Genomic DNA, 14297 nt, shown 5'->3' on the forward strand with positions numbered 1-14297 from the left:
GAGAGTCCGTGTAACAAGACCGGTACAAGTTAAAGATATATTTGTTCGTTTGTAAATGAATTTACCTAAAAAATAAAGCATTCTTTTTATAACATTGAAAAAAAACTGTCTTTATATCAAGGGGAGTAACTCTTCTGACAGGAACCGAATAGACAAGTCGTATTATCTTTCTTACACTTGTATCAAACAGTAGGAACATTGAAAGCAGTGAATAGGAGGATGCAATTGATAATCACCACACATGGAAATAGCAGGATCATTGGTAATAGAAGACATTGTGATGTCAAGAAGTTAAATTTCATTCATTATATTATGCTTACACCATGTGGCTCCCATCAGCGTATATTTACAGCATACTTACCTCACAGGCTGTAACTGAGTCTGCTCCAATGGTGGCTGCCATCATAGAAAGAAGTCCAGTTCCTGTACCAATATCTAACACATTTACTGGTTGATTATTATCTCGTTTCTTTTTTATTGCTTTTTTCAGTGCTGCATAATATTTTTGATTCTATAAAAGAAAAAATATATAAACACATTAATTTTATTGTGGAAATTCTTATTTAACGTCTTTCATGATCGAACAATCTCATTTTTTTTTAATGTTTGTGAAAGTGATAATTTTTTTTTACTCACTTTCACCCCAAACAAGGCAAGTAATTGGAACCATGCTTAAGAAAGATTAACAAGATGTTGGTTTACATTACATCCCTGCCTCTGCTATAACAAAGACTTAAAAATCACACATAATCATATATAAAAAAATACAAATAAAAAACAGATCCCCTCCTACACACAAAGAAAATCTAAAAGGATTTATCTCATAGAAAAAAAAAAGGATTAACTGTCTCAAAATACTATAATGACTCTGACATTGGGGATTATTTTACATTAAATTCTAAAATATTTTTTTTTTCTGCCAAGTTTTTCAGGGTCTTCACACATAACATGTCTAAAAAGGTAAAATCTCATATTTTAGGGAATTGGTGAAGGTGGTGAGTTAGCAGAAGGTATTAATCTACAATAATACCAAAGAAATATTGTAATACATTCATTTTTAAACAGTCCTAATATTAGATTTTAGTTTCTTGTACATAAAATGTATTACAATTCAACTTTGAATTCTCTAACTCCTTTTTTTTTTAATGGATAAATGGTATTTTTAACGTATTGCAGCATATTTAAGTGCATTTATTGCAGAATACTTGGACCCCATTAATTTCTAATTTTCAATGACATATTCTGATCCGTTGCCCAAAATTACACTTGTATGGCAAATTTAATTGCTTAATTTTGTGTTTTAACAAAATCATAACATTTTTAAAAAGTAATGTAAAAATATGACAAAACGGTTATAATAAGGGAAAAATATGCATCCATATGAGGCACAAAAAATAATCATAACTTCTTTATTGTGGGTCAAATTTAAAAAATTTAAAAAGATTCTTTCTTAGATCATCAAGCTCTTTCTATGTATGTGATTGAGATATTTTAAGAAATTTCAAATTTTGCATGTGTATTGCTAATGTTCTATACTAAAATGTATGCAAAATATTTATTTTCTAATGAAAGGAATTAAATATTTTTACTCATGCTCTAATAGTGCAAATGTTAAGAAAATTTTATTTTATTAAAATCTTAAAAATCTAAATAATTTTTTCCACTGTGTTTCCTTGAATACTAGAAAGGTGGACAACAATGAGTAGCACAAAACACAAAGACATTCTTGTTTCTGGGATCCTTGCACCCATTGTTACAATAATATGAAGAGAAATTATGTTGAAAATGAAAATAGTCCAAAAAGATAAAATGTTATATCGTAATTTAAATTCATTGATCCTAAACAATGCCAAGTAGAACAAAAAATTCTGTTACACTAATTCAATTATCAAATATAATGTTGTAATGTTAATAAAGACAACGTCACTGTTCCCTGACAATCCCAAGTAGAATAAAAGTTTGTTATCCCTGCATCACTTGTAATAAGTTATCACTTATAATAAGGCAATGTTAATAAAGAGGGTTCACAAAACTGCCAAAAGTACTTTTCAAATGTACTTATGAAGAGAAATGATGTTGATAATGACAATTTATTTGCTACCAGACAACAACAAGTAGAACAAAATTTCTACTACCCCTTCATATTACTTACTTAATATAATGTTACTCTTGAGGTTTCCACATCACTACCAAAAGTACAGTTGAAATCAATGTATAAAAATAAATAATGTTCATAATAAAAATATTATTTATCAGCATTTTTTTAGATGGTTATCCATATTGGATTCTTCGGACTACTGTTCTCATCTTGAGTATCATTTTCACGTTTCAGTCGATGTAACCGCCAACCTTCTTCAGGTGTATCTTGTTAAATTTGGGAATCTTTCTATCGAACTCAGGAATTTGAACTGAATTTCAAATGGAACCCTTTATTTAATTCATGGGGGTAGCATTCTCTCATTCCATTAGCCATGACACAAGTTTATTTTCGGTCGCCTACACTGAGGATTGCACCTTCAATGTTTAGGTCACTTTTACAATTGAATTTTGCCAAGTACTCTAACCAGTGCCAATTCTAGTATGAATTTTAAGAGCTTTAAACCTATTTTATATCTGGATGTAAATATATCTATTGCTATTATTATTTTTTAAGAAGAATCATTTAAGGATTTCACTTTCATTTTGATACTATTATAACTACAATGAGGATTCCCATTATTTTTGTCAAAATTTAAAATATTTTCAAATCTTCATTTATTTATTTATGAGCTCCACTGCCTTAAAGCAAAGGCTAAGGGAGTAAATCCTGACAAAAAAAATCTAGTTTGAAGTCCTGTTAGGCGGATGGTCAATCACAGCAACACCTTTCTGGTAACTACTGCAGCTGCGATGGCTCTGACTGTATTGGCTTGCCTTTCCGTCGGACTCTGTCTGCAATGCTGAGAGAGGGACCATGTTAACTGGGCAAACCTAGATCTTATCACTCACCCAGGCCTGCATCTAAAGAGGCAACTCTAGCTTCGATTTTATAGACACAGCAGATGCTGCAGTGCACCAGACCAGGTGCAGAACACCATTGTCTCATTAGACAGAGGGATGCCGTCAAATTACTATGCTATTGCTATATATGGACGTTACATTGACCAAAATGTGAAAATAAAACTCAAGATAAGTAGTCTGGAGAATCCAAATAATATGAAAAATATTATTGTTCACAACGCAGAGTAAAACAGAAGTTCATATGTATGATCTGTATATATTATTTCAGTGAGCAACATGTGTTACTATTTAAGCTTTTGAGTGGTGATCAGTTTGATAAGTCAACAAAAATTATATTTTCCTACTTGAAATTTAAAAAGAAGTGTTTAGAAATAAAATTATTTGGGCTAAAGACTGGTAGAAAAATCAAGTAAAAGGAACATTTTACATTCAATTTTCATAGCACCTTCTACCCCCCCCCCCAAATAAAAGGCGTGTACAGATGATTTACTTGGATAAGCTGTTTATGATATGCAATACTGGATATTAGCTACTCTTAATTTAGTTGAAACTATATTAATAGAGAAAAATCAACACACCCTAAGTCAAACAGGATGTGTTGTAGATAGAAGACAATAGTGTCAGGTGACTCTTCATGCAAATTGACTCTGCATTGGGGAAACAAATTTAGCAGCAGTGACATCAGATAGGTGATTTAAGAATGTGATGTCCTAGGAATCTGAATGGAAAATCTGGAACAAGACATTTTTTAAGATATCCAGACAAATATCAAGATTAACAAGGTTATGCATTTGTCTCTTTCCATTTTTCTCTCTTAACCATTCTGTCACCCTGCCTGGCTTGATATGACAGAATAAAACTAATTCTCCTGCAAGAATATGTAAAATTAATAATGATTAGTTAGTATAAGAAGAATTTCACCAACTTTCATTGCAGTTGCCTGATGTTTAACTCTCAGGCAAGATCACTAGAGACGCATAGATTATGAGAAGTATCCAAAGATGAACAAGATACGTTTAGATAAAAGTAATTACAAACAGCTGTGTTTTGGGTATCTGATAAAATGAAGATTGAAGAGTCTTCTTTTATTCTATAACAGTAATAAATAAAATTTCTTAAAAGTAATCAAAATATTTGAAAAAACATCAAAGTGCTCCTCAACTACGACTCCTTCGATCATGGCATCCTAGATCCCCAGTAAACTTGAATATATCTGCGATACTATTACCCCCCCCACTTCTAGCATCTGTTGCAGAAGTTATGGTAATCATCAAAAGACTGAAGAACAATTAATGAAAATGGTGTCTCCATTGGGTTCCAACATTATTCTTATCATCTCATCCTTGATCATGCATAAGATATACTTTTAGGGAATTGCATTCCAATATTCAGATCATCCTAGATACAGGTCAGTAAGTATAGTCAGCATCATTTTAAATGGAGAAGACTTTAAAATGATCAATTACTTCAAGTATCTTGGTAAAATGATCATACCCACCGGTCAAAGTGCATACAAGATATATGTCCATAGAAGTTCATTTATTCCTAGCGCAGTCTGTGATCTAGATTAGAAATTTGACTGCCATCTCTACCACAAAGCTATCAGGAACTGGTGGTCATACAAAAAGCATTCCTATCAGTCTTTGACTAACAACATTTTTTAATACAGTAAAATATTGACATTTCTGCATCTGCGCATTATAAAGCAAACTCTTAAAGATCCTCAAGTAATTTTACAAACTCTTAAAATATCTTAACATTTAAAAGTTACTTCCAGGTTATCTCGACTGAAAACTGATTTAGAAAATAAAAACAAACAAAAAAAACTTACCCTTTCAGTATCATGCAACATGTCTGCATAAGCCGACCTGAAGAAAAAGAAAAAAAATCGTTTATATAAACCTATATGAATGACTTCCTTTTTTTATTTACACCAAAAAGAATTGTTACAGGATTATACAAATGTTGGTAATGTAAATTATATCAAGTTAATACATGTGTTTGATGAAGAATAGTTGGATTGAAATAAAATTTATATATGCTATCAACGTTTTCTCTGCTTTTACTTCAGAATTCAATCTATCATATAAACTGCATCAAATTTTGTTTAGCTGATTGATCTGGAAGTTTACAAACACATTTTCCTGATGTTACGTTTCTGAATTTTTGAGATGAGGATTAGTTATTCGTATTATTCGGATTCTTCAGACTACTGTTCTCATTTTGAGTATCATTTTATAATGTTTCGGCCAATGTAACATCCGATCTTCTGCAGGTGTAACTTGTCAAACTCAGGAATCTAGATGGCATTTCGAACAGAACATATTATAATATATTATTTAAATAGTGATATTTACATCTAGAAACAAAATAGGTTTAACGCTCCTAAAATTTATACTAGAATTGTCCTTATTGATCTGTGGCACAGTGATTAGAGTACTTGAAAAATTCAATTGTAAAGTGATATTCTCTTGAAGTTTGAATGCTCAATCCTCAGTGCAGGTGATTGAAAAGTACAATTTTGAATTACTTAGGAGCTTTATCCAATCATGGCTGACGGAATGAGAGCATGTTACTGTTGTGAAGTAAATAAAGGGTTTTGTTCGAAATTCCTTCCAGAGTTTGACAAGATACACCTGAAAAAAGTTGAAGGTTACATTGACCAAAATGTTATAAAATAAAAATGTTGTGAAAATGACATTCAAGATGAGAACAGTAATCTGAAGAATCCAAATAATACAAATAACCATCTTCTTGGTCCTTTGCTGCTTTTTCTGTATCCGTCCACCATACTTTGATCAAATGACTATTGACCTTTGTATGCTCATTTAATCCATTTAATTACAGAGCATATAGGTGAGAGTTTTGTCTTTACCTAATCTCATCTGTTAATTTTATGCTCAATAAGTTATTTCGTGAAACAGTTTTTCTTTTCATCTGATACATTCAAAGTTATGTAGCAGTACATGTGTAACAGCTTGACTTTTCAACAGAATTTGTAATTTGAAATGAGAACTAGTTTGGTTTACTTAAAAGTCACTTGTCTAAGGCCTATGGAATTTTGTAATGTGTAAGTACAGCAATAGTAATTAATGCTGTGGTTTTTAGAGAGAAAAAATTACCAGAGTACCCAATTATGCATGTAAAAGCATATTTTATTACATATAGTACCATATATAAATTTGACCGTCCATCAATAACTGCAAATTTCCAGTATTTTCATGAAACTGCATAATCATATTAATGTCTAGTGTTATTAATTATAATAGAAAGGTGTCTGTTACGGAAGATCAGAAAAACATTGACAGTGTTGGTTTCAAATCCAAACAAAGAAGACCTATAATTGGTCCCTTTTTTTTGAGTTATGTCCCTTAATCTTAATATTGGCAGCCAACAATTTCCACTGATAAATTTGGGGTGAAAGTGCTGATATGTACCAGCTAAACACTCAAATTTCAAAAGTATTTTTAAGTGTTTGTTTTGAATGAATATCACATTTAAAATTATCACCAAAAAATAGATTTTATCATATTAAGACCTTTATTATTCAATGTATTCCATAATGGTTTTCAATGGTCGCCATTTTGGTTTTATGACATTCGTCAAATGTGCATCTGCAAAAGAAAATATCGAAAATTGCTGAGTTTAATTAAAAGGAAGTTGTATTAGGCACAATCACATTGACACACTGGTTCCCACTAGATTACTGAAGTTAAGCAACAATGAGCCTGGCCAGTACCAGATGAATGACGATTTGGGAAGGCTAGGCATAAGAAATTTCCAGGTTGGTACCTGGAGGCACATTAATTCACTGAGAGAGATACATTCGTATTTTTTCGTATATAAAAATGAAACTATGAAAGCGCAATCGTGTTCTCAGCCTTTCATGTTGTCACGTCCAGAAAGCAATGAGCTTTGATCAATGTGGGGAAACCCCATCATATCAGACAATTGCTATTCGTTTGGACACTCCCCTTTTTACGGGGAGCTGGTTTTCCCCAGCATCTTCGGGAAACAAATGCGCAGAAAACTTAACTGCGTGGCTCTGCGTAATTTCATTTCTCTATGGCGTAATGTTTGACTTAGAAAAACAGACGTTCATTTATGCACCTGCGTTTTTTAATCATTTAATTTTAATGATTCTCAGTTCCTCTACCTTCTTAGTGTAGCGGCAACATCTCACGTTGTCTTTCACTTTTTTTTCCGACTTCGCCTCAAGGCTCTGGATTCAAGCCTACCTTGCCTACTAACACTTTTTTTCACATTCTTTTCCTCCTTCGCTGTTCAGGTTTGAGCCTGCAACTTTTTTTTTCCTCCACACACACCAACAAACACCCAGGCAATGCTGGGCACCCATGCTAGTCTATTATTTAAAAGTGAAAATGTATGTTTGTGTCTGTGCTTTTTTTGTATGTCCAGCAAAGGCTTTTTAGGGGGGAAGGGGGCAATTAGCTTTGATCAATGTGGCAGAAACTCTTCATATCAAACAATTGCTATTCATTTGGAGAGCTCTCCTTTTTTTGGGGGGGGCTGATTTTCCCCCAATATGGTGGAGAAGCAAAATACAGCAGAAAGCTTAACTGGCCCTCAGCCAACATTCATTTCTGCACCTGCGTGATTCTTAATTTATTCACTTCAAGTCAACTTTTTGATTGACATTGATAAATTTGAACACTTTTCACTTCCTCTTGCACCTTAGCGTAGTGGTAAGATGTCAGCTTTTCTTTCACTTTCTTTTCCGCCTTTGTGTTGCAGGTTCTAGCCTGCCTCCCTACTACCACTTTTTTTTTTTTTTTTGCTCCAAACACCTGAGCAATGCCTGCCCCCCCCCGCTAGTCTATATATATAAACGGCAAAATGGACGCCCACGTTTGTGTACGTCCACAAAATGCATTTTTGGTGGAGGGGGGGGTCTCAACAAGGTTACTATTTTGGAGAAGTTTCCTTATCCTTTCTAGATTATAATATCTCAGATTCGAAAACAGACATCGTCTCTATCTTTATTTTAATTGACTTTTAAAATATCCCTGGTTCCCAGTGTTTGTCTTTTTTGTATAAAAGTGAAATTGATCGAAGCAAATGCGTCAGTCTGACCTTCCCGACTGGAACGTCTGGAAGGCAATCAGCTTTGATCAATGTGGGGGAAACCCTTCATATCAGACAATTGCTATTTATTAAGACACTGCCAGAGTTCCCCCTTTTTGGGGGGAGCTGGTTTTCCCCAACATCATGGGGAAACAAATAAGCAGAAAGCTTAACTGGCTTCCAGCCAGACCTTCATTTCTGCACCTGCATGATTCTTAACTTATTTTTCACCTTCTTTTCCTTCTTGATTGACATCACTAAATTTGAACGCTTTACACTTTCATTTGCATCATGGCCTAGCGGTGGACTCTCAGTTTTTCTTTCACTTTCTTTTCCGCCTTTGTGTCACAGGTTCAAGCCTGCCTGCCCACTACCACTTTTTGTTTTTTTTTCTGCTCAACACACACTTCCAAACACTCGGCCAGCCTGGCTTTCTAAAGACATAATGAAATTATAAAAAAAAATCTGTATGCAGATAAGTGTAATTCCTTATGTTATCAATGGTGACCATTTCTGTATGCATAAGTGCACGCATATTTTGCTGCAAACAAGTAGTTTTCCAGATATTGGTGGCCATTTCTGTATGCGCAAATGCGTCCAAAATATGCGCGCTTGCACGTACAGAAATGATAACAGAATTCCATTGCTTATGATCTTGAAAACTACTTGTTTTTCATCTAATTTTAAATTGTCTGCCAAAGATTACTACGCTATGTGAGAAGGCAGTTTGGTACGCGATTGCACACGCGATTGCGCACGTGAATGAATGACCATTTAACAGCCTTTGTTTATGCGCTCGTGCGTTGTGTAAACGCAAGCTATTAAATAGCCAAAAATAGTCCAAGGGTTAAGGGGTTAATACCATGCACACGGTAAATTTATGACAGAAACGGTTCATATTTGTTTAAAGCACAACGAAATCTACAAAAAAAAAAAAAAAAAAAATTTTATATGACCGGAAGATGAGCCTTAAAGTAAAATCATTAAACCAACAAATGTTTAAGAAACTTCTTAAATACTGAAAGAATGTGCAGCAGAATTTATTTTTATTCGTTATGTTTGCACTAAAAACATAATACGCATGCTCAGTTTCACTCCAGTTTGTATCGTCTGCTTGTAGAAACAAAATGGCGACCACTGAAAACCATTAGAGAATACATTGAATAATAAATGTCTTAATATAAAAACTACTTGTCGGCAACAATTTTAAATGCGATATTCGTATAAAACAGACCCGAATACTTCTAAAAACTTGTGAAAGGTGAACGTTTAGTTGGTACACATCGGCACTTTGACCAAAATTTTATTTTATTTTAATAAATAAATACTAGATAAATTTGAGTAGATTTGGGTGTACAGTCGTTTAGTATTATTAATTAATTAATTAATTAAACATGCAAGTACAAAGTTTTTGTGCTATCGCGATGAATCTAAATAATCACCGAAGATTGGGGGGGGGGGCCTCAAGGATTTAGTGATAAAATTGTTTTTTGTTTGTTTGTTTTTTGCTTTTATTTTAAATCATAAATTATTTGGCACTTGTGCAGTTTAACACATCAAATTTTTAAAAACAAACATATGAAGAGTCCTCTATTCCGAAACAATCTGAAATTTAATTTAATTTTAAACGCGATGTCTTGAAAGTTTCAAGCAAAAGACATCCATCAAACATAAGAAGTCTATTCATACCTCGCAATTTCTTGATGATAATCATAATTTTCGTCACGTACTATCCATTCATTCTTACCCAACAAAGGGTTAAACTGAGAGACGAACGTACTCATAATTTTGCAGTTCTTAAAAGCAGATGTTTTCCTAAGACTAATCACAATAAATTTGTACATATGGTGGAAATCGCTCCATACAAGCACGTGTAACCATGCGGTGCGACTGCAAATGAAGAGAGGTCAAGGGACGTAACTCCGGCGTTTTAAAACACTGGAACAAACAAACCGAATTTCTTTCTTATTTTATTATATTTACTACCTGATATTGCCCGGGGTTCTTTACTTTTATTTTTCTTTTCTTTTTTAAATCAAATTATTTTTTTAAATGTTGAAGAGAGAAAGAGGATCGACCGGTCTCTGAATTCCTGATGAAGACGAGAACATAGGTCGAAACTCCTTTCTCTAACAAGAGAAAGAAAAAAACAAACATCAACAAATAGATTTAAAAGAATATTTTTTATTTAACCAGAAAAGGATAATTTTTTGCGTGCTATATATGCAAGTCACAGTCCTTATTGAATGTGCACTTTTTCATTATTATCTATATTTATCGATAAAATATAATAAACACATGTAAGATCATCACTGCTTTATTCAGGCAAAACTACAGAGACACCGCTCAATACGGAGTAAACCCTAATTAGTTCCTCACGAAATATCTTCCCTTTTCTGACAAAAAAAAAAAAAAAATTAAACAAAGAAAAACAAAAAAACAATCAAATCTAATAAAAGACAACAGATAAGAATTCATTGGACTTGACTACCCTCTTGCCTAACAGGGATTACTTTGCCCTTCTCACTTTGGACTCAATTCATGATGTATAGTCCTTGAATCTACTTTCTTACTAGTGTTCCCGGATTTTTTTTTACTAGGGTGTCCTCTTCACCTCTTCTGGGTTTGATTTTGATGGAGATAGTGTTGGGCTCGGTCTTTTTCTTTCATCATTTTGTTGTTGAGATATCTGGAGGGGTCATATGTCTCTTCTGTACCTGGTCCCAAATTCCCTGGTACCTCACTGTGCAATTGGTATAGCTGATAGACCAGCGTTGAGGAGTTGCATAGGTCCCCCCAAAACAAATAAATAAAAAGAAATACACGACCAAATAATGTAAAATAAACTTTTGTTTATTTCTATTAATAAAAAAAAAGAGATTACTTTTTTAGTATGCATAAAGGTGGCAGTCTGTATGAAAGAAGGAAGAAAGGAAGAAGGTGAAGACTTGAGAGCACGAGAGAAAGAGTCCGACTACATGTTGTAGCGAAGTGTGTAGAGGACTAGGATATATCTATCCTAATCCCATTACAAAAGAAAATAATGAAACGAATGGAATGAAGGAAACAAAAACTCAATTGCTGGATGAAATAAACGTGGCATTTATTTTCTGTTGAAAAATGAATGTTCTAGGTGTAACACGTGTTCATGTCCGCGTTCGGGTGTCACCATCGTTTGTTGCGGGACTGGTGGCATAGAAAGAAAAGGAAATGTGTGTTCATCTCACGTTCGGGTCACCATCGTTTGTTCATGCATGGCAAGAAAATGTAGTGGAATGAGAAATGGCTGTCCGGCATGTAGAAAGAGAAAGAGAGAGAGGGTTGACATCAGTTAAGCTGCGCGCCATGTTAGCAGTCAGCTACACGAAGGTATTCTCAGGCACAAGTTGTATATATAGAGAGAGAAAGAGTGAGAATGTCAATCCAGTTCATGGAGAGAGAAAGCGTATAAGGTGTACGTACTGCCTGTTAACTCTTATCCCATGCATAGTAGCGGGTGGCTTGACCAATCAGCTCAGAAGTTTGTCCGAAAAGAAAGAAGCTGCTTATTGCTCTTGCTTTTATAGTTGTTTCCGGTGGTCTTTTGCGCATGTGTGGATTTCCTTTGAAAGGGGAAGTGACGTTGCTCATGTGTGCGTATGTGTGCGCATATGTGAGTACAGGTGTGTACGTTAGCGTGTGTGTGTATGCACGCAAATGTGAGTGTATATATGCGAACGTGAATATATGTACGTGTGTGGACGTGCGCGCATATGTTTGTGTGCGCATATGTATATGACAAGAAATATGGCTTGAGATGTGAACGTGTGTTTTTGTGTGAGACTAGAAAAGGCTCGCGCAAGTGAGAGAAAGAGAGAGTCAAGCAATGTTCTTTGATGTGCAAGAAAAGCTGTCATTTCAGCTACTGAATTTGCTCGGCGAGCATTCAACTTGCGACTTGTCTTTCTGCTGGTGTCTGATGTCCCTCTCTAATGAGAGAATTTCTCCTGGCCTTTGATATTTCTTTAGAGGCTCCCAGAGGCTTGCAAAAAATAAGTTTTTTAAATCAAGCCCTGATTGGTTAAAAATTCATATTTTTGACGAAAAAACATGCTTTCATCTATGTCCGCCATTTCTCAAGCATCCTACTTTTTGACCCAAGAGGTTTGGTGTGGGTGAATGCTGTAATTCCCACACAAATGAATTTATAAATTTTAATGTGTGTGTGTGTGTGTGTGTGTGTGTGTGTGTGTGTGTGTGTTAGAAAAATAAAATAAGAAACAGCACACTGGTGGTAGTAATGGAGGGGGGGGGGTTCTTCTGTTGTTTTTTTTCAAATCTACCCTATTTCATCGATACAGCTCTCCATTAACTTTGACATGGTATGACCTCTCATTCATTCTCCATCATACAACAGCTTTCTTCCACTCTTTCTAATCTTTTATGTGGGGTTTCATCCATATCACATCTCCGGAGGTGCTAAGGTTGGAGTGGTTTTATTTTGTGATTGAAGTACTGTTCTTGCTTCCTGCTCTCCCACTTAATCATCTTGTTTAAATTTTGGGGTAATTCTGATTTGAATAGATTCTGTTTGGAAGAAATTATAGGATGCATGTCAAGAGGTCATGAATTTAAAGGATGTGTTTTCGAATTCACGGAGGAGTCACCAACTGTTATCAGTAAATTTATAGAATTGATTTTCTGGAATGTATTTTTGCGGAACCATTAAAGAGGTCGCCAATCCATAGAAGGGGTTACCAACCTCTATCCTATAAAAAAGAAATAAAAATAAATTCAGAAAAAGACGACACTCAACAAAGAACACGAAATCACAGTATTAACATGAACTAAACAACATTTATTTACATGTTAAGAATATTAATTCAAATTGTTCCAACATAAGTGTTTTCTTGTGTTGAACACTCATAATGAAGGATTACTGGTGAGAATTTTGTGAGTATGGCACAAGGCTTGAAATTACTGATGTTTTTATGATAAGAGTAAGAGTGCCGCATGAGAACTTAAAGTCCATGTGGCTATTTTTGAGAGAAACAGTCCATAGTTCATATAAGCAAGTACATGTGTGTGTGTGTGTGTTCATATCATAAGAACAGTAGTTTGAAATAAGAATATTCAAAATGAGAGTTGAGTGTTCGCTATATGTGGTAAATTTCCACGCTGAGCATTTAAGTTTATCTGCGTTATGTGTAAAATCATGACGGGAGTTTTTATGTCTCCCGCAGATGGGGTTCTTTCCAACACGTGTTGAACTTGAAAAATTGAAGAGAAAACTGGTTGTTCTGTTGCATTCTTCATGATGCTGTTTTACATCTAAATAGACGGAGCCCAGCATATGTGATAACCATAAGCAGCGGTGATGGTTACTTGTTGAACTGCATCCTAGACTGTTTAAATTTTAGTGGTTTAATCTTTATATACAGGCTTTCTTGAACGTTCCAGCCTTTTTACTGTACTCATATGCAAGGAAGCATAACGTAGTTCTTTTTCTTTTATGTGTGTAGTGGTCGCATCACAACGTCATGTTCTTATGCGTTTTTCATATGCATGGGCATCTCAAAGCTGTGATTGCTGTGAAATGTTCCTGCTGTGCATTTATTCCAGCTGGGGATAGTCGATTGTTACAAAGTGTTTTTGTTTTGCTGGATATCAGTTTCTCTGCTAGTGATAACAGACTTTTAGCTGGCGTATTCCTGTGATCCAGCATCTTTAGGTATGGATCAGCCTTATCATCCATCGTTTTCTCGGAGAGGTTCTTTGCCATCTTTACCACAGATTCTAGTTTTCCATTTGCCTTGCTATTGTAAGGACTGGCAGGTGTATTTTCTTCTAAAGGTTGAAAATTCCTGGCTACTGAACTAGAGTCCATCATCAGTAACTACCTGATCTGGTACTCCATGTCGTGCAAAATGGTGTTTAAGTTTAGTGATCACTGTCTTTGTCTGTGTAGTTGAAAGATCATTAATTTCCCAGAAATTGCTCATGTAATCAACTGTGTAGAGATAGTCCCTATCTGCAAACTTGAAGAGATCTACTCCTACTTTTGCCCAGGGTCTCTCAGAAATCTCATGGATTATTAAGGGGTCTGCCAGATTGGCTACCTCATTTTCTACATGTGAGGCATTTTGAAATATAGTCTCCGATGTCATTGTCCATATTTGGCCAGTACGAACATTCTCTCGCTCTTCTGCAACATCCTTCAACCCCTGGGTGTG

At 34.7% G+C, this 14297-nt stretch overlaps 2 protein-coding genes across 3 annotated transcripts in view; both read right to left on the reverse strand.

The window, feature by feature from the left end:
• LOC145239799 (protein arginine N-methyltransferase 7-like) overlaps nt 1–9988 on the reverse strand; it is a 57908-nt gene extending 47920 nt beyond the window's left edge. The window contains exons 1-3 of the mRNA XM_080103358.1: nt 9775–9988; nt 4832–4868; nt 362–511 (exon numbers count right to left, since the gene is read on the reverse strand). Of these exons, the coding sequence (XP_079959484.1) occupies nt 362–511; nt 4832–4868; nt 9775–9929 (342 nt within the window). The 5' untranslated portion in view covers nt 9930–9988. The remainder of the gene's footprint in view (nt 1–361; nt 512–4831; nt 4869–9774) is intronic.
• Nucleotides 9989–10262: 274 nt separating this feature from the next.
• LOC145240221 (zinc finger BED domain-containing protein 5-like) overlaps nt 10263–14297 on the reverse strand; it is a 51600-nt gene continuing 47565 nt past the window's right edge. For both annotated transcript variants that reach the window (XM_080103885.1, XM_080103837.1), the window contains exon 3: nt 10263–12833. In XM_080103885.1, the coding sequence (XP_079960011.1) occupies nt 12829–12833 (5 nt within the window). In that variant the 3' untranslated portion in view covers nt 10263–12828. The remainder of the gene's footprint in view (nt 12834–14297) is intronic.

This window comes from Euprymna scolopes, chromosome 1, assembly GCF_053919585.1.
Source record: "Euprymna scolopes isolate OS-2025 chromosome 1, ASM5391958v1, whole genome shotgun sequence".
NCBI classification, from domain to species: domain Eukaryota; kingdom Metazoa; phylum Mollusca; class Cephalopoda; order Sepiida; family Sepiolidae; genus Euprymna; species Euprymna scolopes.